The 21627-nt window shown below is 44.4% G+C and overlaps 1 protein-coding gene across 1 annotated transcript in view; it reads right to left on the bottom strand.

Annotated features, from left to right (window-relative positions):
* LOC123765191 (transcription factor Sox-14) overlaps positions 1–21627 on the bottom strand; it is an 83627-nt gene that overhangs the window by 27457 nt on the left and 34543 nt on the right. The window contains exon 2 of the mRNA XM_069333515.1: positions 6223–6345. Within this exon, the coding sequence (XP_069189616.1) occupies positions 6223–6345 (123 nt within the window). The remainder of the gene's footprint in view (positions 1–6222; positions 6346–21627) is intronic.

Below are 21627 nucleotides of genomic sequence, written 5' to 3' on the forward strand. Positions count from 1 at the left end.
GAGCAGCAAGTTTTCTTTTTTAGCACCTCAGTGTGGCGATCCAGAGAGGGAATACTTCTAGTTAAGCCCTTGTTTTATGTTAAGGAAATCTTGATAAGCCTAACATCACATCAGCCCCAAAGTAATATATTATTGTACCGGTACACCAGACTATATTAGTGTACCGGTGCACCAGAGTATATTAGTGTACCGGTACACCAAGAGGAGTAGTGTACCAGTACACCTGAAGTCACATCGAGTGCTGATCACACGTGGCGCGGGGCGGAACGGGCCAGGCAGAGCCAACATGCTGTCAGCAAACCATTAGGAAACAAGAACGACAGCAGCAGTCAGCAAACAAAGCCCATGAATAGCGGCCACAAAACTCCAGTGGACAGGCGACGGGCCGCGGCATCCCTGACATGAATAGACAGCCGGAAATGACAGCCCCCCCGAGTGCGTTTGTCACCGCAACTCATGTTAGTAAATAAAGCCCGCTGTGAAAAGGCCTCTCTCTCTCTCTCTCACTTGTTGCTCAGCTCAATACACACAAGTGATGTCACGCCGTCCTCGCTGACGTCTCTAGGTCTCTTAGGTATTGATTTCTCATGGCGGCCCTCGATGATATCATATTACCAGCTAGGGCAATATGGAGGGAGGCGGTCGGTCGGTCGAGCGGACAGCACGCTGGACTTGTTATCCTGTGGTCCCGGGGTCGATCCTGGGCGCCGGCGAGAAACAATGGGGCAGAGTTTCTTTCACCCTATGCCCCTGTTACCTAAGCAGTAAAATAGGTACCTGGGTGTTAGACAGTTGTCACGGGCTGCTTCCTGGGGGTGGAGACCTGGTCGAGGACCGGGCCGCGGGGACACTAAAGCCCCGAAATCATCTCAAGATAACCTCAAGACAGGGCGAGGTGCTAGAGGATGCTAACCTTGGGTACAGATCTCCCGTGTTGGGATTGGCGTGGCGGGCTCAGAAAGTGAATTTTGATAAAAGAAATATCGATGGAGTCACGTGCGTGTGTGAGTGTGCGTGATGCGAGGTGATTTTGGAGAGTTGTTGAAACAAGAGGAGGAGGAGGAGGCATGCCGGTGTCTCCATCAGGTGTTCAGCCAGGAATCTCATGGCAATTCTCTCTCGTTTGTGCCCGGAGCTGACGTGCTGGGGGGGAAGTGTGACATAGTTCTCATACTTCTGTGCTTTGCAGCCCGAGCACACTCACTCATTTATCCTAACGCTCTGCCTCATTTTTTTGCAAACACGAAAAGAGAGTAATTTTTTGTTTACAAGAACGTAAACCCTGTTAGGTCAGATGTCATGCATCATCTGTAGAAATCTCATACTTTGTTTATCTGTAGTTTATATGTTGTATATCTGTGTTTTTGTTTTTTGTGTATATATATATATATATATATATATATATTATATATATTATATATATATATATATATATATATATATATATATATATATATATATATATACTATATACACGTAAATCCCAAATACCCTTGCTAGGACTATATAACCTCCGCTCGCGTGATGCAAAGCCAAGGGGGAAGACATCTCCCGTCACGCAGGGTGCAGTCGCACCTCCACAGATCTCCAGTATCAGCTAATGATACTGGTAATGGCTCAAAAGGGCTACCACTTACGGGCTATTCATGTCCGTGCCACCTTTTGGGTGGCTTAATCTTCATCAATCAGTCAATCGATGCAAAGCCGAGAGCTGTACCACTGTACCACCACTCTACAAAAGCATGGGAGAGTCCTTATAAACGACTCACGGGCTCACCATAGCCCGTGCTACTTGGAACATTTCGTTCCGAGTAGCTAAATCTAAAAAAATAACAGCATACCTTATGAGCACACTGAGAGAGTGAGAGTATTGAGGAGAGAGTGTGAGAGTACTGAGAGAGTGTGAGAGTACTGAGAGAGTGTGAAAGTACTGAGAGAGTGTGAAAGTACTGAGAGAGTGTGTGTGTGATTAAACTAACACCTCCGGTGTTCTCTACATATTCTCATCCCGGACATTGCCATCAAACGAAACTTGGACTCTATCGCCTCCTCCCAGTCCCCAGGACACAGTCACAAACCAGTGTGAGAACAAACTAGGAGCTGGGGCACGAGTACGACCTACTAGCTAACACAGGTCAACAGAGCTGAGCTTTGAAAACGGATATTATCCCGCCGATGATCACTTGAATCATCGGGGGATCGAACGCCGACCCTGCAAGAGGAAATAAGGTCTGGGGTGAGGAATTCGTGCAGTTGGTCATACCTAGACACTGGAGATGGTGGTTGAGGGGCAGCGGACACGCGCGTGACTTTATGTGTGTTTGAGAGAGAGAGAGAGAGAGAGAGAGAGAGAGAGAGAGAGAGAGAGAGAGAGAGAGAGAGAGAGAGAGAGACAGAGAGAGACAGAGAGAGACAGAGAGAGACAGAGAGAGAGAGACAGAGAGAGAGAGAGAGAGAGACAGAGAGAGAGAGAGAGAGAGACAGAGAGAGAGACAAAGCGTTCGCCAAGTGACAGCCATAGAGCCGAGAGCGACACTGGAGCCGTCTGTCCACCACCGCATCGTGGTCAATATCGGAAGGCTGCTGGAGCACCTCTTCCACAATGTTATCACCAGTCTGATTTTAATTAGTCAGTCAGTCAGTGGGCCAGCCAGCTCTGCTATCTGCACATCCAGGCGTCAAGCGCCCTATCCATCAGTGTCCGACGTCCAACACCCGAGAGAGAGAGGGGCGGGGGATAGTCACGCGGTTAGTATAGCGGTGGGCCAGCAAGTAGCGACGGCCCATGGACATCTATGCTCCGTGTTCCGTCAGCTATATGTCAGTTGGGTGACGTTAAATGCAGAATGTCAGATCCTAGATATCAGCTGTCAGCCTCTACAGGATTTTTTTTTCAACATCCAAACTCCATTATTTGTGTCCGCGTCCTGCTGGTGGCTTCGGAGATATTTTATTTTTGTAGTTCGATTTCACGTGAGGAGTTTATAGGTCGTTCAGTAGTTGAGGAAAGTCGTTATAAACATTCACCAAGCTTGAAACACCATATGCACTAGATGACTATTTTTTTGGCTTTTGACGAATAATCTGAAATTCAAGTGGTGGTGTTGGTGCTCGTGATGGTGGTGATGGGGCTTTGGTGAAGGGGCTGGTAGTGATGGTAGTGGTGGTGGCGGTGGTGGTATTGGTAGTAGTGTGTTTCTGGTAGTTTTATTGATAGGTGGTGTTAATGGTGGTGTTGGTGGAGGAAATGGTTGTGGTGGTGGTGCTGGCGGTTGTGGAAGGAAGGTGGAAGGACTGGTGGTGGTGGTGGTGGATGGTGGTTGTGATAGTGGTGGAGGGGTAGTAGGCGCACTGGGAGAAGAGTTGTAACAGTGGAGGGACTCGTCAGAGAAGGGAGAGAGGAACGCACTTGGCGGCACCTCGTGAGACGAAGAGACTGTGATACCAGCCTAATAGTGAGATATTTGAAGAAAAAGATTTAACCGTTGATTCACTCGTGAGAGAAGAGGAGGTTCCCAACCTGTATGAACCCACGGCCCTATTTTCTAATACTCAATAGGCCTGTGATCCCCTGCCACACACACAATTGAAACAATTTCAAAGAATGAATTTAGAAATAATCACATTTTAAAACAGTGCCTGATTTGACAGGTACCGGATCTAACTGTCTTTAGGCCCTCGGCCAAAACAGCTGAATGGGCTCATTTAGCTGTACTATACACGACAATGTGAACAGTTGAGGGATTACACGAACAAAAAATAATCAGTGTTATCAAGTAACTGAACACTCCAAGTATTATATTGTATTTGTCCATTTTTATGACACAAAAACAAAATGCTCGTGGCCTAACTGACCTATTGGGGAATCCGGCCCTACCTGCTCACTTTACTCACCAATTGCAAACTCCCGATGATTCAGATATGATTCAGAATTTAGGTCCCCTCTGACCCTCCGGCAAACATTTCACGACCTTCCTGGGAGCCCCGACCCCACCTGTACGGAACCGAACTCTATCCTAAACAGTATAGAGTTTAGAGTTAGGGTAGGATAGAGTCTATCCTACCCTCTCGGAGGGTAGTTCATGGAACAGGGAGCCTCGACACTCACCCTAGAGTCAGGGACTGCTGGTACGACGTAGGGAAGTAAGGGCTGGGTGTGGCTGAGCCCCAACGCTCGCTCAAGGCAGTCATGAGCGGACAACCCGTCCTCATGGCGGGGGCGTCAATCCAGTAGTCGTCCCCAAGGGCGTATGCGTTAATATTTCTCAAACGGTGTAATAAAAAACGGCATTATCTCCAATACAAGTTATGATTATTATATATATTATGGTTTTGTACAGCTAGGTCTAGGTCTAGGTTAGTTTAGGTGTTTTGTTTAGGCTGTTTATATGTGTTTACTAGTCCGTGGGTGAAGCAATTTTTTCGTCGTTTCGACACTTAGCTTCGAACAGGGAAAGATTTGAGCACTTTTCAAGAATAATTTTTTTTGTATGTAATTAGCTATTACAAATTTGATTTATTAGCCTTAGGGGGACGGCTACTGGGAGGAAATGCTTCTTCAACCCATTATCAAAACAAAGGTCCGTCAAATAAGTCAAATACCCTTTTAATTAAAATCTAAATAAGTGCGTATTTGGCTTGTGGCGCACTTGACTATTTTCGAAGCTATGAATCGAAACGTTTCTCGTTCAGGCGATGAGTCACAATAGCGTGGCTAAAGTAAGTTGACCAGACCACACACTAGAAGGTGAAGGGACGACGACGTTTCGGTCCGTCCTGGACCATTCTCAAGTCGATACACTTGAGAATGGTCCAGGACGGACCGAAACATCGTCGTCCCTTCACCTTCTAGTGTGTGGCCTGGTCAAGTTTCTCGTTCACTTTTACCCTGTAGTAGTAAATACTGCCGGAACGCGGGCACCTTACCTAACCTTACCTAGGCATAGCTATGCAAAAACCCACAATTTATAACAATACTAATTTATATTTGGAAAATTGCTCTATATTTATTATTATTATTTCATGTGAAAGATTCATCTCCTTGTGTTGATTGTCTGGTGATTTAAGTGATTGTCTTGATTTAATAAGTCGCTTACTTATTAAAATCTATTTAAGAATTTGACTTCTATGTTGGCGTGGGGGAGTAGTTGGTCCCTATATAACTGACCTCCCCAAGGGTGTTCTCACTAATATTTCTCATACGGTGTCATACAAAACTATGCATTCTCAAATACATATTATTATTTGAATAGATTATCATTTTCACATAGACCTAAGTTAAATCCTGTTAGGAACTTTTTATTACTTTATCCAGATTTTTGTTTTGTTTTTTACACTACGTTTGTGAGGCATAATAAAAGTCAGTTTTCGATAGAAGCTTCGAAAATAATCTTCTGTTAGGGGGGAAATATATTTAATTTACAAACCTTGAGCACAGCTGAGCCTTATGGTATTGTTTGAGCACAGCTGAGCCTTATGGTATTGTTTGAGCACAGCTGAGCCTTATGGTATTGTTTGAGCACAGCTGAGCCTTGTGGTATTGTTTGAGCACAGCTGAGCCTTATGGTATTGTTTGAGGACGAGCTGAGACAAGCAAGGTGGATTGTGAGTGTGAAATAAGATCATGGGGTCATGCACAAAGGCGCGCAATATATATACACACTGAGAGGTGTAGACAGCTTCTCAGTGAATATACACAGAGAGGTGTAGACAGCTTCTCAGTGAATATACACAGAGAGGTGTAGACAGCTTCTCAGTGAATATACAGAGAGGTGTAGACAGCTTCTCAGTGTACATACACAGAGAGGTGTAGACAGCTTCTCAGTGTACATACACAGAGAGGTGTAGACAGCTTCTCAGTGTACATACACAGAGAGGTGTAGACAGCTTCTCAGTGTACATACACAGAGAGGTGTACACAGCTTCTCAGTGTACATACACAGAGAGGTGTAGACAGCTTCTCAGTCCCCATACACAGAGAGGTGTAGACAGCTTCTCAGTCCCCATACACAGAGAGGTGTAGACAGCTTCTCACTGAATATACACTGAGAACATTACCTCTAACCCATATACAAGACTAAAATATTCTTGCTGAAGCAACTAAACTGTGGTGACCTTATAATATCCCCCCCCGAGAGGTTGATGGCCCCTGACGCCAAACACCAACACACACAAACCTCCGGTACTCACGCAGGTAAACGCCTTATAAACGCCGCCACTCACCTGAGAGGATCGAGGGCCGTCGGCAGGTACGGGAAGCTGTAGGGGTAGCCGTCCTTTTTCAGGGTCTTGGGCTTCCTGCGGGGGCGGTACTTGTAATCAGGGTAGTCCCTCATGTGCTGGGCCCTGCCGGAAGTATGCAGAGTGAAGTATGCACCAATAAGGAGGGATGGATGAAAGGGAGAAAAAGATGCTGGCCGATAAATGAGACAAGAGTCTTGACACAGATGGAAATGGCGCAAAGAAAAATCAACAAATGGACTGTCTTTTTAAGCGATGAAAAGTTCTGATTCAGTCAGGACTCTTATCGTGCCGTAATTGATTGGAAATAGAGCGAAACGGAGAGAAGAATTATCTGCCATTCTACCATGTCAATTTCTCCCAATATGCAGACAGTTTTTGAATTTTCCTTATCATATCTGCTACCGAGTCTGTCATAGAGCGTGTTCAAGATTTTTATTTACACAATTCAAAGGTATAACATATACATGAAGAAATATGAGGCAAACAAATATGAGGAGTGCACAACTCATTTACTGTTAAGCTTGTATATATTACATATACATATATATATATATATATATATATATATATATATATATATATATATATATATATATATATATATATTATATATATATATATACACACACACACGTGTCATGGAAAGGTTTATATAACACATCTGTTACTCGACTTGGACACATTTGTGGGGGACATCTGTCAGTTGACTATAATTATGAGACACGCACCTGTCTCTTGACATCCATTATTGTCAGAAAATGCACATGTTAAAGCGTGTTTTTCAAGCAAAGTTGGCAAACTACTGTTCCTGAATGTTAAAGGTTTTCTGAGACGTTGAAATGTATACTTATTCTCGCCACTAGAAAGAGGCTGTTACTTGTTCCTTTGTCGTAAGTGTGGGAGGACAGGCCCCTCTTGATAATTTGTTATTGTATCCTAGTTGATACAACTAGGTAGGTTGTATCGTAGTTGATACAACGTCGACCAGGAGGCCTGGTTGACGACCGGGCCGCGGGGACGCTAATCCCCGGAGGTGATCATTAAGTTCTGAGGTGTTCATTGTGTTTTGAGGTGATAATTGTCTTCTGAGGTGTTCATTGTGTCCTGAGGTGTTCATTGTGTCCTGAGGTGTTCATTGTGTCCTGAGGTGTTCATTGTGTCCTGAGGTGTTCATTGTGTTCTGAGGTGTTCATTGTGTTCATACGTGTAATAATCAGAACATATGATGCCAAAGATCACGACTTTAACTCTCTCGTTCACATATTTATACAAAACTTGAAACATTATTATGTCAGCTTTATTTTATATTTGAATCTAAAAAAGCATTGAAATAGAACTTGGTGAATAATATAATTGAACACACCATACCCAAATTATTTGGAAAAGATGGTTTGCCAACTTCTGTTTCACAATCAACAGGAACGTTATTCAGCAATCTGAGAAAGTGTATAGACGTAAAAGGCCAATTGTACAAGTACAAGTACAAGTACAATTGGCCAGGGCGTATGATGGGCATGTGAACCTATTGTTTGAGGTAGATGTGTGTGTGTGTGTCGTGTGCGACGACGAGAGATACGTGTGTGTGTGTGTGTGTGTGTGTGTGTGTGTGTGTGTGTGTGTGCGTGTGTGTGTGTGTGTATGTGTGTGTGTGTGTGTGTGTGTGTGTGTGTGTGTGTGTGTGTGTGTGTGCGTGTGTGTGTGTGTATAGGGTTAGTGTGGGGGGATGGGTTGGAAAGGGGTATGGGTATAGTCTGAGTATGGGTGACGGGTGGTCGACAACAGTCACTCACCTTGTCGCCAATTCGACAATTGGTATTCCTGGTCGAGTGAATATGACTGGTCGGACACCAGACGCTCTCCCCTGCTCTAGTCCCCCCCCCCTCCCCATCTCTCTCTCTCTCTCTCTCTCTCTCTCTCTCTCTCTCTCTCTCTCTCTCTCTCTCTCTCGTTAATAGGCAAATTCCCAGCTAGCCTATCAGGGCCAAGGCCGATGGGATAAAGCGTCAATATTGCGTTGCAATAAATGCCATTAAACCACAGGAATTTTAACGTAGCGGTCGATGGCGTCCAGATTGCAGCTCATTAAGTATGGGGACAAGTTGGAATGTTTATTAATGGTAAGTAAGAATTATTAACAAACCCGTTTTAAAGGCAATTTGTTAGTACTGAAAAAAACTGCAGGAAAAACACCTCATGTGATGTATCATATTTACGAAAAAGGGCGAAATAGATAGCAAGAGAGAGAGAGAGAGAGAGAGAGAGAGAGAGAGAGAGAGAGAGAGAGAGAGAGAGAGAGAGAGAGAGAGAGAGAGAGATTATCTCTTCTAACCCCTCCCCAGCCCCAGCAAAACAGTTTGTCCTTATCTACCTTATCAATATCTCTTGAGAATTTTGTAGGTAGTGATCATGTTTCCCCTTACTCTTCTGTCTTCCAGAGTCGTGAGGTGCATTTCTCGCAGCCTTTTCTTGTAACTCATGCCTCTTAGTTCTGGGACTAGCCTAGTGGCATACCTCTGAACTTTAAAAAGTGTGTGTGTGTGTGTGTGTGTGTGTGTGTGTGTGTGTGTGTGTGTGTGTGTGTGTGTGTGTGTGTGTGTGTGTGTGTGTGTGTGTGTCCCGGGTTCATTCTTCTCGTTTCTCAAGAAGAACCTTGTTAAAGAAGCATTGTGGCCGTATCCGCCCAGCTTACTCCACTACTGTTATTCTAACTTTCGTTTTTTTTCTTTCACCTTCGGGGGTTTATACGAAGTTCTGGAGTTGTTTAGGCGGCTGGTGTTCTGGTGGGGTGGGTAAGGGGGTTGAGGGGGTGTGGGGTGGGAGGGAGATGTGGGAAGGTCGTCCTGAGGGGGGGAAGGGGGTCGTCAGGGAGTAAGGGGTGGGGGGGGGGTTGTCCAGGGTTGAGAGGGGCGATAAATTTCTCGTGGAAAAGGAGGGTTATGTTTATGTAAAGAGCGTCTGATGTTGACTTGAATTCCTGCCTTTCTTCCCCCTGTGTATGTGTGTACTCACCTAGTTGTGTTTGTGGGGGTTGAGCTCTGGCTCTTTGGTCCCGCCTCTCAACCGTCAATCAACAGGTGTACAGATTCCTGAGCCTATTGGGCTCTATCATATCTACACTTGAAACTGTGTATGGAGTCAGCCTCCACCACATCACTTCCTGTGATGAACAGGTTCTGTGTGTGTGTGTGTGTGTGTGTGTGTGTGTGTGTGTGTGTGTGTGTGTGTATGTGTGTGTGTGTGTGTATTTACTAGTGTGTGTATTAGTTTGTATTGTGCCTGCAGGATCGAGCTATTAGCTCTTGGACCCTGCCTTTCTAACCAATCTATTTTACATCTTATTTTATCTACTACATATATTTTTCTCTCTTGCACCCGTACACATCCCCAGGAAACAGCCCGTAACAGCTGTCTAACTCCAAGGTACCCATTTACTGCTAGGTGAACAGGGGTACCAGAGTGAAAGAAACTCTGCTTACTTGTTTCCGCCTCTGCTGGGGGATCGAACCCGGGCCCTTAGGACTACGACTCCAGAGCGCTGTCTACTCAGCCACGCGAGGCCTCCAGGTGTGTATGTGTGCGTGCGTAGCGTACTAAGATGTGCATTTGGGGTCGAGCGTCAGCTCTTGGACTCATTACTAACTGAAATCAAGGACTCTGTGCTTGATTTATATAATTATCAGGAGTTAGTTTCAACTAATTCTTTGTCACAAACCTGTCCACTGATTTACAACTCTTACACAGAAGTAAATTCTTTGTGCAAACTTTTAAACATCTCTGTGATTCGAACAAATCCACAAGGGCCGTGACGAGGATTCGAACCTGCGTCCGGTAGCATCCCAGACACTGCCTTAATCGACTTAATTGTGGATTTTTGTTCATTTGATACATCACGTTAGTGTGATCTCTGTGACTCATTTGCTCCTTGTTCTCGCCTCAACTGTAATGAGGTATATAGCCATCAGTCCTTCCTCGTTGCTGTGTTCCCCAGGTCGGCCGAGCGGACAGCACGCTGGACTTGTGATCCTGTGGTCCTTGGTTCGATCCCAGGCGCCGGCGAGAAACTATGGGCAGAGTTTCTTTCACCCTATGCCCCTGTTACCTAGCAGTAAATTAGGTACCTGGGTGTTAGTCAACTGTCACGGGCTGCTTCCTTGAGGTGGAGGCCTGGTCGAGGACCGGGCCGCGGGGACACTAAAAGCCCCGAAATTATCTCAAGATAACCTCAAGATATCCTCCCCTCAGTCAAAGAACGTACCTTGTTGCATATATCTAATTCTTCTTTTTGTCATGTGAGGGAATCTATTCCGGGGCTGCATAATCAAGAGTGGGTCTGATGTAGGTGTATAGAGCTCTCATAAGGCTCCTTTTTTCCAAAAAAATGTTCCTTTGTTTAATTAATAGTTATATATCCGCTTAAACCTTGCTCGTCATTGATGGATAACAATCCACAATAGTGTTTTATAGAAGAAAACAGTTCTCCCATATTGCTACAAACAGCTGTTTGGAAAAAAGTATATTTCTAACTGTCAAACTCAAAAGTCAGTTTTTGATTAGCAGAAAAAAACAATAAGAAATTGACGATGATGATAGCTCTGTGTATCATTCTTATGAACAAATGAACAAATCCACAAGGGCTGTGAACACCTGAGGGTTCGAACCTATTATTCTTTATGTGTATCATTCTTATGTTACTGCGTCGTGAATCATTCTCGATGTCCGTCCAGGAGTCAGTGGTTTGTCAGTCAAAGTCAAAGTCAAAGTCAGTGGATGTCAGAGTCCAGAGTCAGGTCAGTGGTCAGAGTCAGAGTCAGACCGTCCAGGTCTGGAGTATGCAAATGAAGCAAGACAGGATTTTTAAAATGTATGAAAAAGACAAAACATACTTCGTCTCTCTCTTATTTTTCCCTGATTCTAATTCAGCTTCTAAACTTGTTCGGGTCAATGGAGGACCAGACTTTAGGTCACTGGTGGCGGGTGTTAGGTCACTGGTGGCGGGTGTTAGGTCACTGGTGGCGGGTGTTAGGTCACTGGTGGCGGGTGTTAGGTCACTGGTGGTGGGTGTTAGGTCACTGGTGGCGGGTAATAGGTCACTGGTGGCGGGTGTTAGGTCACTGGTGGTGGGTGTTAGGTCACTGGTGGCGGGTGTTAGGTCACTGGTGGCGGGTGTTAGGTCACTGGTGGCGGGTGTTAGGTCACTGGTGGTGGGTGTTAGGTCACTGGTGGCGGGTGTTAGGTCACTGGTGACGGGTGTTAGGTCACTGGTGACGGGTGTTAGGTCACTGGTGACGGGTGTTAGGTCACTGGTGGCGGGTGTTAGGTCACTGGTGGCTGGGTGTTAGGTCACTGGTGACGGGTGTTAGGTCACTGGTGGTGGGTGTTAGGTCACTGGTGGTGGAACGCTGTATGCAGCATACATCAGACCAGTGCTAGAGTATGCAGTACCAGCATAAAACCCCCCAATCCCCCGCACCTCAAAATACGCCAAATGGCGACTGACAACAGAGATTAACACAACTGGGCCCAGATAAGAAGGGGCTGAGCTACAGAGTTAAACTGATGGAACTAAACTTGATGACAGAGAACACTCAGGTGTCTGAGGAAACACTACTTCAGAGTATACGAACAAGAAGGAAAAATACTAAATAGGGGTTCGCCACCTTCCATAATATTAAAAACAGATATGTAACACAGGGCTCCAGAGCCACCGCATTAGTTGTAAAGACGGGGGCCCAGGAGCTAAAGTTTGCCAAGCAAACAACCCACCCCCCACCCACACATGTATTCCTCACCCCGAAACACTAAACTACCTCGAATCACCCCTACAAAAAAAAAAAGTGGAAATCACCAGTATCGCTAATTACCCCTCACTCCCCCCCCTTACCTTTCCCCTCCCCTTCCACTTTCCCCTCGGGAAAACAATGAAGAAAAAGAGGGGGAAAAGGTGGGCAAAAGAGGCCTGTCACAGCCTCTTAGCGGCCAGATGGGTTTTTTATGCATGAGTCTCAGAGGATAGGAGGAAAGGTTCCGTTGTAAATGGCAGCTGTTGAGAGGCAGTGATAGTATCAATGGTTTTCGATTAGTCAAATTAGCTTGTTGACACCAGGGGTAAACGAGGCCCCTTAAGGAGGTGGGGAAACGATAGAGGGGCAAGACGTGCTTGACAGAGGTAACACTCCTCACCCTAACGGCCACCAAGACGTTCCGTGACAGGTGTCACATCTCAATAATTACCGTTTATTCACCTGAGTTACGGGGATTTAAGGCAAACACCTCCTGCCCAACCCCCCCCCCCCAAACTCGCTTCTATCAGGGGGCAAGGTTTATATTTTTGTAAATCTGCCTAAAGGGTGTAGGAAGGGTGGGGTGGAGAATAGGATTTAATCCCATTTATATTTCAGAGACGATTATTCTTTACCTTTGTCTAAGGGGGATTTATATTCATTTCCTTCGTGATGAGGTCTTTTTTTTTTGGTCTGGAATGATTTTTTTTAGGGGGGCTGTGTTTGTCATTGTTTGATCGTGTTGTTGTTTAATAGCTCGATGCTGTATCGTGCTCATGAAGTAGTTTCTCAGTCGTGAGGTAGTTTCTCAGTCGTGAGGTAGTTTCTCAGTCATGAGGTAGTTTCTCAGTCGTGAGGTAGTTTCTCAGTCGTGAGGTAGTTTCTCAGTCGTGAGGTAGTTTCTCAGTTATGAACCTAAATTTGCCTCTATACACGCGTGTTTTATCCAAACTTTCTTTGATGAAAGGAAACTAAGTCTCCAAGGTGGAATATGTTGGCCATCAGAGGTACACATTGTCTCTACAGGAAGCATATTGCAACACAACGTCTCCAAAGGCTTGTACACACGTGTACACCTTCATTAGGAGTCCCGTGGAACACACACACACACAAGGGACGCGCCACAGAGAAAGCACACAAGTCTAAGTTACTCTAGGCTCTTGAGATGTACACTTCCCTTTTCCTCGAGCAACTTGAAGCACACTAACGTGATACACATATCAATGAGAAAACCCCACCTGGAACTCTTGAGGAGATTCGAACCCTCGACTAAGTGTGACGCCCAGCTATACTGACACTAACCACCCTGACTTATAGTTAGTCTGGGGGGGGGGAGGTCTTGCGGTCGGAGGTTCGAGTCACCTCAGAGCTCCAGTTGATAATTTTTTTCTCACCGAAGGAAGTTTAAAGCAGTTGTTCGCCCAAAGGAGTGAGTCGCCAGTCTGGTACGGGCATGAATAGCCCGTAAACGCAGTCTGGTCACCACAAAAGGGTATTTTATAAGCCATGATGGTGTGGGTAGGGAAGGGATTCCTGATGTCCAGGATGCCATTGCCATTTCGAAGCCTCCACCCTCGCTTCGAAGGGGGGGGGGGAGGCACCACAGCCAGAATCCATCAAGCATTTCAGTGTTCCCTTCCGAAACCTGTACATCTGTTCTCAATCATGGTGGCTTTGTTTACATGTGTTAAAGAGATTATATAAGCTCTGAACACTTCCAGGTTGTTTATAACAATAATAACCTTGAATGGGAAGTTTTCGTGTTTGCAAACTGTTTAATAAATGTAACCAAAGCCGTCAAAGATTGAGGAAGATGTACACGTTCGTAAGTACTTGCGTACTGTACTGTACTTAAGTACTGCTTCGTGAATCTGGCCCCTGGGCAACCATCATAATCACTCCTACTGATCACACTGTAAATTACGTTATGTCCTGTTGATATAACATTCGTTTAAAACAAAAATATAAAAGTGTGATAACAAGTAACTTTAGATATAACTTACTATGAGAAATTTTTGCTGAAACTGGAGATTGTTTACTTCAGTAATTCAAGGGAAGGAAAACATTTCTGACCTTCTAAATGTCTCAAAGTTTACTATTGTCTGACGAAGAAAGTGGGAGTGTGTTTTCTAACCTCATCTGTCGAGTGGCATCTTCAAGAACCTCTAAGCCAATTTATACACGGTATACACAAATACATTATCTGTAGGCATGGATAGTTGCTGACAATATACGGTTCATTACTGCAATTGGTTCATGGTGCGCAAGTTCACTTAATAAATCGCAATATATAATACTAACCTCTAACATTAAAATAGGTATAATTAGGTTATTCATTTACCTATACAGGAAGAGACTTTTCCTCCTTATTCGGGCAATTGAAATAGAACAGATTTTTACTATATTGTAATTGTTCCTATTTCCTGTTTGTATTTATCGTCTCTTGAGTCAATTAATCTTATACCTAATTGAATTCTATATCAGATGATCCCTTGATTATAATTTCTGGATTATCCCAACTCGTGATTGTCGAAATTTGTAAGTTGTTAAAATGTCGCAGTCGTTCGAATTTCGTAGTTGTCCGAATTTTGTGGTCATTCAATTTTCGTGGTTGTCAGAATTTCGTGGTTGTGTATTTACAACTTTTATTCCACATTTTAAACACTGCGTCAAGCTTTATTTTGGGAGGAATTTCATGCACCAGCTTCCTCTTGTATAGCATGGATAAGCCTTCGTTTTGAAGTTGTATTCCCTTTAGTGCATTCTTTGATGTACTAAGACAATATAGGCAGGATAATACTGCAGTTTGGAATGTTATCATCTGCTTCTTACCTAATATTTCTTAATATTATTATTATCTTCTTCTTCCTAATACTTCCCGAGTCACTGTTATGGTTTAAATTGCTGATGGAAAATTTTAATGAGCATTTTAGGGGGGATATTTTGATATTTAATGTTTCCTGTGTTGATGACCTCTAATGAGGGGGTATCGTTACTTGCTTCTCCATGGCTGAAGTGCGATAAGGGTATCGTTAACAGTTTTCACTCCGGACTTAAATTATTAATTGTGTTAGTACTCTGCGGTGATAATCTTAGCTTCAGTGTTTAGAGATAGCACTATCCGCGGGCAGAATAATTAATATCTTTTACATGTTTTTTATTATCTTTTTCTGTGTGTGTCTTGAGCCCTCCTGTTATTAACTGTATTTTCTACAAGTAGTACGATCGATACAAACATTAATATATATATATATATATATATATATATATATATATATATATATATATATATATATATATATATATATGAGATATCGAGATAAACAGGGAAAGAGAAAGAGAAATGAATATAATAGACACCCAAGATGCGTGGCAGTCAAATAGGGACAACAGGAGCATGAGAGAGAGAGAGAGAGAGAGAGAGAGAGAGAGAGAGAGAGAGAGAGAGAGAGAGAGAGAGAGAGAGAGCAGGGAAGGATAAAGACCAATTGGACGGAGCGGGCCGACACTGCTTCAGAATGTGTTGCTGCGCATTTACAGGCGAACGACCCCCCTGGGAGTTTGGTGGGGCCCGGGTGCAGCTGCCGCCCTCCGTATCCACCTTTATTTTACAGCTTCATTCGTATATATCTGCTAAATATCGGCTTTAGATATCAGGGATTTTCGCAACACGGGGTTCATCTATAGACGCTGAAAACTCGCAGAAGTAAACAACGTGGCCGGAACAAAACGCGATCGCCCATTGGGTCCGTTTCCCCCTCCAATTCCACGAAGTGTTACTGAAACCTATGAAACTCTATGGAACTGGCCACCCTCGGCCCGTGACAATCTAACTGATTGTGCGTATCCCAGCTTGCTAAATAATTACCTTTCTCTGTTAAGCCCTCTTTATGCCCGGAAACGAACATTTATTTGATAATTGCAAGGACATTAAATTCTCCTTACGTTGAATTGAAATCCAGATATAAGCGTCGCGTTATGGGATAGCGAGGGGACGGTGCCGAGGTGTGAACACCTATCCTCCTGGAGATATTAAACACAAAAAAGAACGGAAAATGATCCACAGTAGAATAGGAAAAAACGGATATATGTTCACACAAAAAACAAAATGAAAAAGAACATATATATATATCTATTTTACGAGAGTATATTTAAAATTGGTTAAATCTCAGTGGCTATATGAAGATGCCGGCCGCTGGGAGCGGGTTATATACCAACTCTGTGTTTGGTGAGGGCTATTATGTCTATGTCGCCTGGTGCTTCACAGGCCTCGTTCGCGGTGCCAGATTGGAATGCCATGTTTTTTGTTATTTTTTTTATTCAGGTCACAGTTTAATTGCATCCGGACAATTACATCTGGCCTGTTGCAATGTGTCCGGTAAGTGTATATATATGTGTGTGTGTGTGTGTGAGTGTGTGTGTGTGTGTGTTTTAGTTACATAAGTAAGTAATATATTCACCAATGTGTGTGGGAGTAGAAGAACTCTCGAAATTGTCAACAGGTAATCAACAGATAAACCGGCAATATTTCCATTCATAGCTGTATACCTCCCGGCTTCCAATACTACTTGTAACCCGTTCAATTTATTTTATCTTTTTTTCCCCTGAATACGTTTTCTTTGGCTCATCTATGGCTCATTTGTGTCTCTAATTCCCAACCATTGTTTATGCTTCCTTGTTGAATCTTCGAAGGATCTTAAAACAGATAATGTCGCTCAGTTCCCCTTCCCCCTTTTTTCACTCCTGTGAAGTTGGCTCACTTTGCCTCAAGTGAACAGATTTCACTTGAAAGGCTAGAGATCCCAAGGTATCTCTAGCCTTTGTCTATCTCAGACCTCAGTCTCTTCCCACAACTCTTGACAGCTGAGGAATGACCGTGTGTCTTAATCTTGTCTAGATTCGGTTGAGGCTGCATGATCGGTTTTACTAACATTATCTTTACCGACCAGGAAGATCCTACTTTGTCCAGTGTTGTGAAGGCCATCCGGGGGGTGAATATTATTATTTTCCCTCTGGTGTCTATGCCCAGGTTCACTTTCTTCTTTGGTTCGAGAAGTTGAAGAAGTCTTTATCCTCTACAGCTCCTGGAAACTTCTTTTCATATCTTTATAATTTTACTTGTTCTCTGTAGCCCTTCTTCAAAGAATCTGTGAAGCGTTTCTCGGTCCCTTTGTCTGTCCCAAGGTATCCCTAGTCTTTGTCTATCCCAAGGTATCTCTAGCCTTTGTCTATCCCAAGGTATCTCTAGCCTTTGTCTATCCCAAGGTATCTCTAGCCTTTGTCTATCCCAAGGTCCTCCTCTAGTTTCATTCACTGTTTTAGTTGCCCATCACCCACTTCACATTCAGCACCGCTCCTGTGCCAGGTAAATCCACCACGGGCTCACCATAGCCCGTGCTTCTTGCCCCGCTCCTGTGCCAGGTAAGTTACGGGCTCACCATAACCCGTGCTACTTGGAATTTGTTCCGAGTAGCTGAATCTATAACAACATCACCCACTTGTGGCATCAGAGGTCACGACCTCTCCGTAAGGTGCAGTCGCACCTCCACAGATCTCCAGTATCAGCTAATGATACTGGTAATGGCTCCAAAGGGTCACCACTTACGGGCTATTCATGCCCGTGCCACCTTTTGGGTGGCTTAATCTTCATCAATTAATCAATCACTTGTGTCATGGGAAACTGAAGGTGTTTGAGAAGGCACTCCAGGTATACAGAAAAGTTAAGGAGCCAATTATCTCTGGCAGATTGTTGATGTATATTAGCAACAGGATGGTCCTTAGTATCAACTCCTGTAGTTCGTTGCCTCTTTCCACAATTATTCAGCTTTCATCTTTACGTACTTAATTGTAGAGTGAAGATTCAGCTCCGAAGCTCCTACTTTTGAGGTATCAGTCGTAAAACGATAACGACTGAATTTCTTCACATTTCTCGTCGTACCATAAAGCCGAGTTTACTCCAACAACACTTCATTGTAACCTGTTCCATGTACCTTACAGTTCTTCGGCAGTAACTCACTCTCTATAGCTCATCTGTTGCTTTATTTTGCTCTGTCCCTTCGTTTTACTAGTTGTTATTCTGAACATTGCTTCTTTATTATGTCGATTCCTGTTGTAATCGTCTCCGTCGTTATCACATGCTCCTTGTGTCCTTCTGTGTGATAAGGTTCGCTTCTCTTTGCCTTTCTTCAGCTCATTATTTACACTCCTGAAGCAGCCTTATTTCCTCCTCAGGTCGTGGAGTATCAAAGTGATGAGTTCATGTCAGAAAGCACTGATCAATAATCAACGAAGGAATCAGAGTCTTTATCATTTCAGTAGAAGGGTAGAGCGACGGTCTCGCTTCATGCAGGTCGGCGTTCAATCCCCGACCGTCCAAGTGGGTCGGCACAATTCCTTCCCCCGTCCCATCCCAAATCGTTACCTTGATCCCTTCCAAGTGCAATATTGTCGTAATGGCTTGGCGCTTTCCCCCTAATAATTCCCTCTCCTGTGGATCCCAGTCCATATTGCCCTCCGGATGAATGACAGCACTGATGAGTTAAGCAAAGCTTGTGCTCTTGGAGAGGGAGTTGATTACCATCTTGGAGTGCTTTAGCGCAGCTTGAGGAACATACCGAGAACGACAACAAAATGTAATAGACCTGAGAAAAAGTGAAACCGACACAAGTTTTCTCCATCTATCATCAGCCTATTGTACAGATGAAGATCCAGAGATCTGTGGGACATCCAATATCAACATACTTCTAGTCGTTACTATTGTTAGGATTAACCTCGGCTTAGGCTTGGCTTAGCGTAGGCTTAGGCTCGGCTTAGGCTTGGCTTAGCGTAGACTCGACTTAGGCTTAGCTTAGCGTAGGCTTAGGCTCGGCTTAGGCTTGGCTTAGCGTAAGCTTGGCTTAGGCTCGGCTTAGCGTAGGCTTAGGCTCGGCTGCAAGTACCTCTGACCGGTTGCACCACCTGATGAAGTAGAGCTGACTAAATGTAAACTCCGTCAGCAGAACTATCTACATACCTTTCGTCACTATGTAATTGAATGTGAAAACAAATCAGAATTTAGAAATAATTCAATAACAAATGTTCAAATAATGGATAAGTATTTCATTAAAAATTATGTACTACCAGAAATCTTAGCCAAATATCTAAACTTTGCTTAAGTAGTCATTGTATGCACTTATATACATTAAATACATAAAGTATTTAACCAATTAATTAATTAATTTAATTAAATACATAACTTATATACATAAGTTATACTGTATAACTAGCTTCTCAAGATTATGACTTTCTTAACTAAATGAATTCTGGGGTTCAGTGCCTGATCCCATTATGTGCCTCTGTAACCTTATCCACTATCATCCACAGGAAAGGGTATGGGGGTGTAAATTCAGTTAAATAAATCACATAGAATCGCTTAAACAACATATGTTAAGCTACCGAACATCAAAACAGCCTTCAAGGACCTAAACAACCTATGCCAGACCAGCGTGGAGCCCAGACCTAAAAAAATAAAACATTAAGAAAAGAATGAGAATGTAGAATTGCGATACAACTCTAGTCCCAGAATTGAAGGGATTCATCTACCAAAACAAACTAAAGAAGGTAACCATAAAGGTACTGGAAGATATAAGAAATAGGAAGGACATGTTACAGACATATAAAATACTAAGAGGAAACGATAAAAAGAGGGAGAATCTACCAGGTTAACGAGAGGACGAGAATGGAAGCCAGACACAGAGGTGAGCCACGGAGATGTGAGGAAATACTCTAGCACAGCCCCGCTCCTGTGCTAGGTAAGTCCATTACGGGCTCACCATAGCCCGTGCTACTCGGAACAATTTTGTTCCGAGTAGCTAAATCTAAAACCACAACAACAACAGCAACTTTAAAAGCAGATGTGACAAAAGTAACACAGAACTCAGGAGTCATTGCAAGAGACGACCCACAGTTGGAAAAGCCGGGGCCCGGGAGATGAAGCTCGGCTCTACCAGCTCTTCTGGACACTTGGTGTCAGGGAAGCGCTCAGACCAGACCTGAGAGGAGCGAAAAGCCTGCCCCACTGGTCATAAATAGCACAAAACTGCTTATGCTTTCATAGTATTTTCTCGCATACTTTCACAGTAGTGCTGAGACATTGATATCGTCCATAAATTGGAAGATATCATACGCACGCATATACGATATCATACGTAACGCATATACCAATCTAAACTGTGTTTCACAATACGAGAGCGATCTACAACTATTTAATTGTAAATTATAGGAAGGACGATCATATAAATGGTTCACATTCATACACGTCAGTTTATGTACACGTCTGTGTTTATGTACGTCAATATACATGCATGCATGTGCGTATGTTTTACGTAAATGCATGACGCCTAATCACATACATATGTGTACGTCTTGCCATATGTAGAAGTATGCTCTATGTGGGGGGAGCTTCATACCAGACACATACATGTGAGTGTATTAAATCCCCCCTAGAGCCCATGTACACAGGTCACACATACCTTGTGTGAAAAGATCCAACATGCACAAATTCCAGGCGATAGCGAAATCCACCGACGACCGCATCTTCGGCGGCCACCTTTCCGACGACCGCATCTTCGGCGGCCACCTTTCCGACGACCGCATCTTCGGCCGCCATCTTTCCGACGACCGCATCTTCGGCCGCCATCTTTCCGACGACCGCATCTTCGGCCGCCACCTTTCCGACGACCGCATCTTCGGCCGCCACCTTTCCGACGACCGCATCTTCGGCCGCCACTTTCTTGACGACCAGTTATCCAATGTCTTCTTCCCCGTTGACAAGATCTCTAACGGACTTCATTTTTGACAGCATTATGCCCTACTGACCCCCTCCAAAATGGCTGTATCCCGATGGAATTGTCTCCGACGGTCTTATCCAAAAAAGAACCTGCCCCCGATGGTCGTCACATCAACAGACTCACCCCCGACGGTCGCCACATCAACAGACTCACCCCCGACGGTCACCACATCAACAGACTCACCCCCCGACGGTCACCACATCAACGGACTCACCCTCCGACGGTCACCACATCAACAGACTCACCCCCCGACGGTCACCACATCAACAGACTCACCCCCCGACGGTCACCACATCAACAACTCACCCTCCGACGGTCACCACATCAACAGACTCACCCCCGACGGTCACCACATCAACAGACTCACCCCCCGACGGTCACCACATCAACGGACTCACCCCCCGACGGTCGCCACATCAACAGACTCACCCCCGACGGTCGCCACATCAACGGACTCATCCCCCGACGGTGGCTACATCAACGGACTCACCCTCGACCTTCACATCACCAACAACCACACACCCCTGGAGGCCAAGCCACCAACAACACAACACCTGAACGGCCGACACACACATACACATATATTTAAGCCACATATTCCCCGTCAGTGGACAAGGGCTGATTAACTGTGTTTTCTATTTCCAAGGTCGCCCGTCACATGAACACGTGAAGAGTCGCCTTTTCCTTCTCGCAGGTTAAGTCAGGGTGCTCTAAAACAGTGTCAACGACCACTAGAGCCCTGAGGCAGCGGGTATAGGGATGCCAAAAGAGCTCTT

This window comes from Procambarus clarkii, chromosome 29 (assembly GCF_040958095.1).
Source record: "Procambarus clarkii isolate CNS0578487 chromosome 29, FALCON_Pclarkii_2.0, whole genome shotgun sequence".
NCBI lineage: Eukaryota > Metazoa > Arthropoda > Malacostraca > Decapoda > Cambaridae > Procambarus > Procambarus clarkii.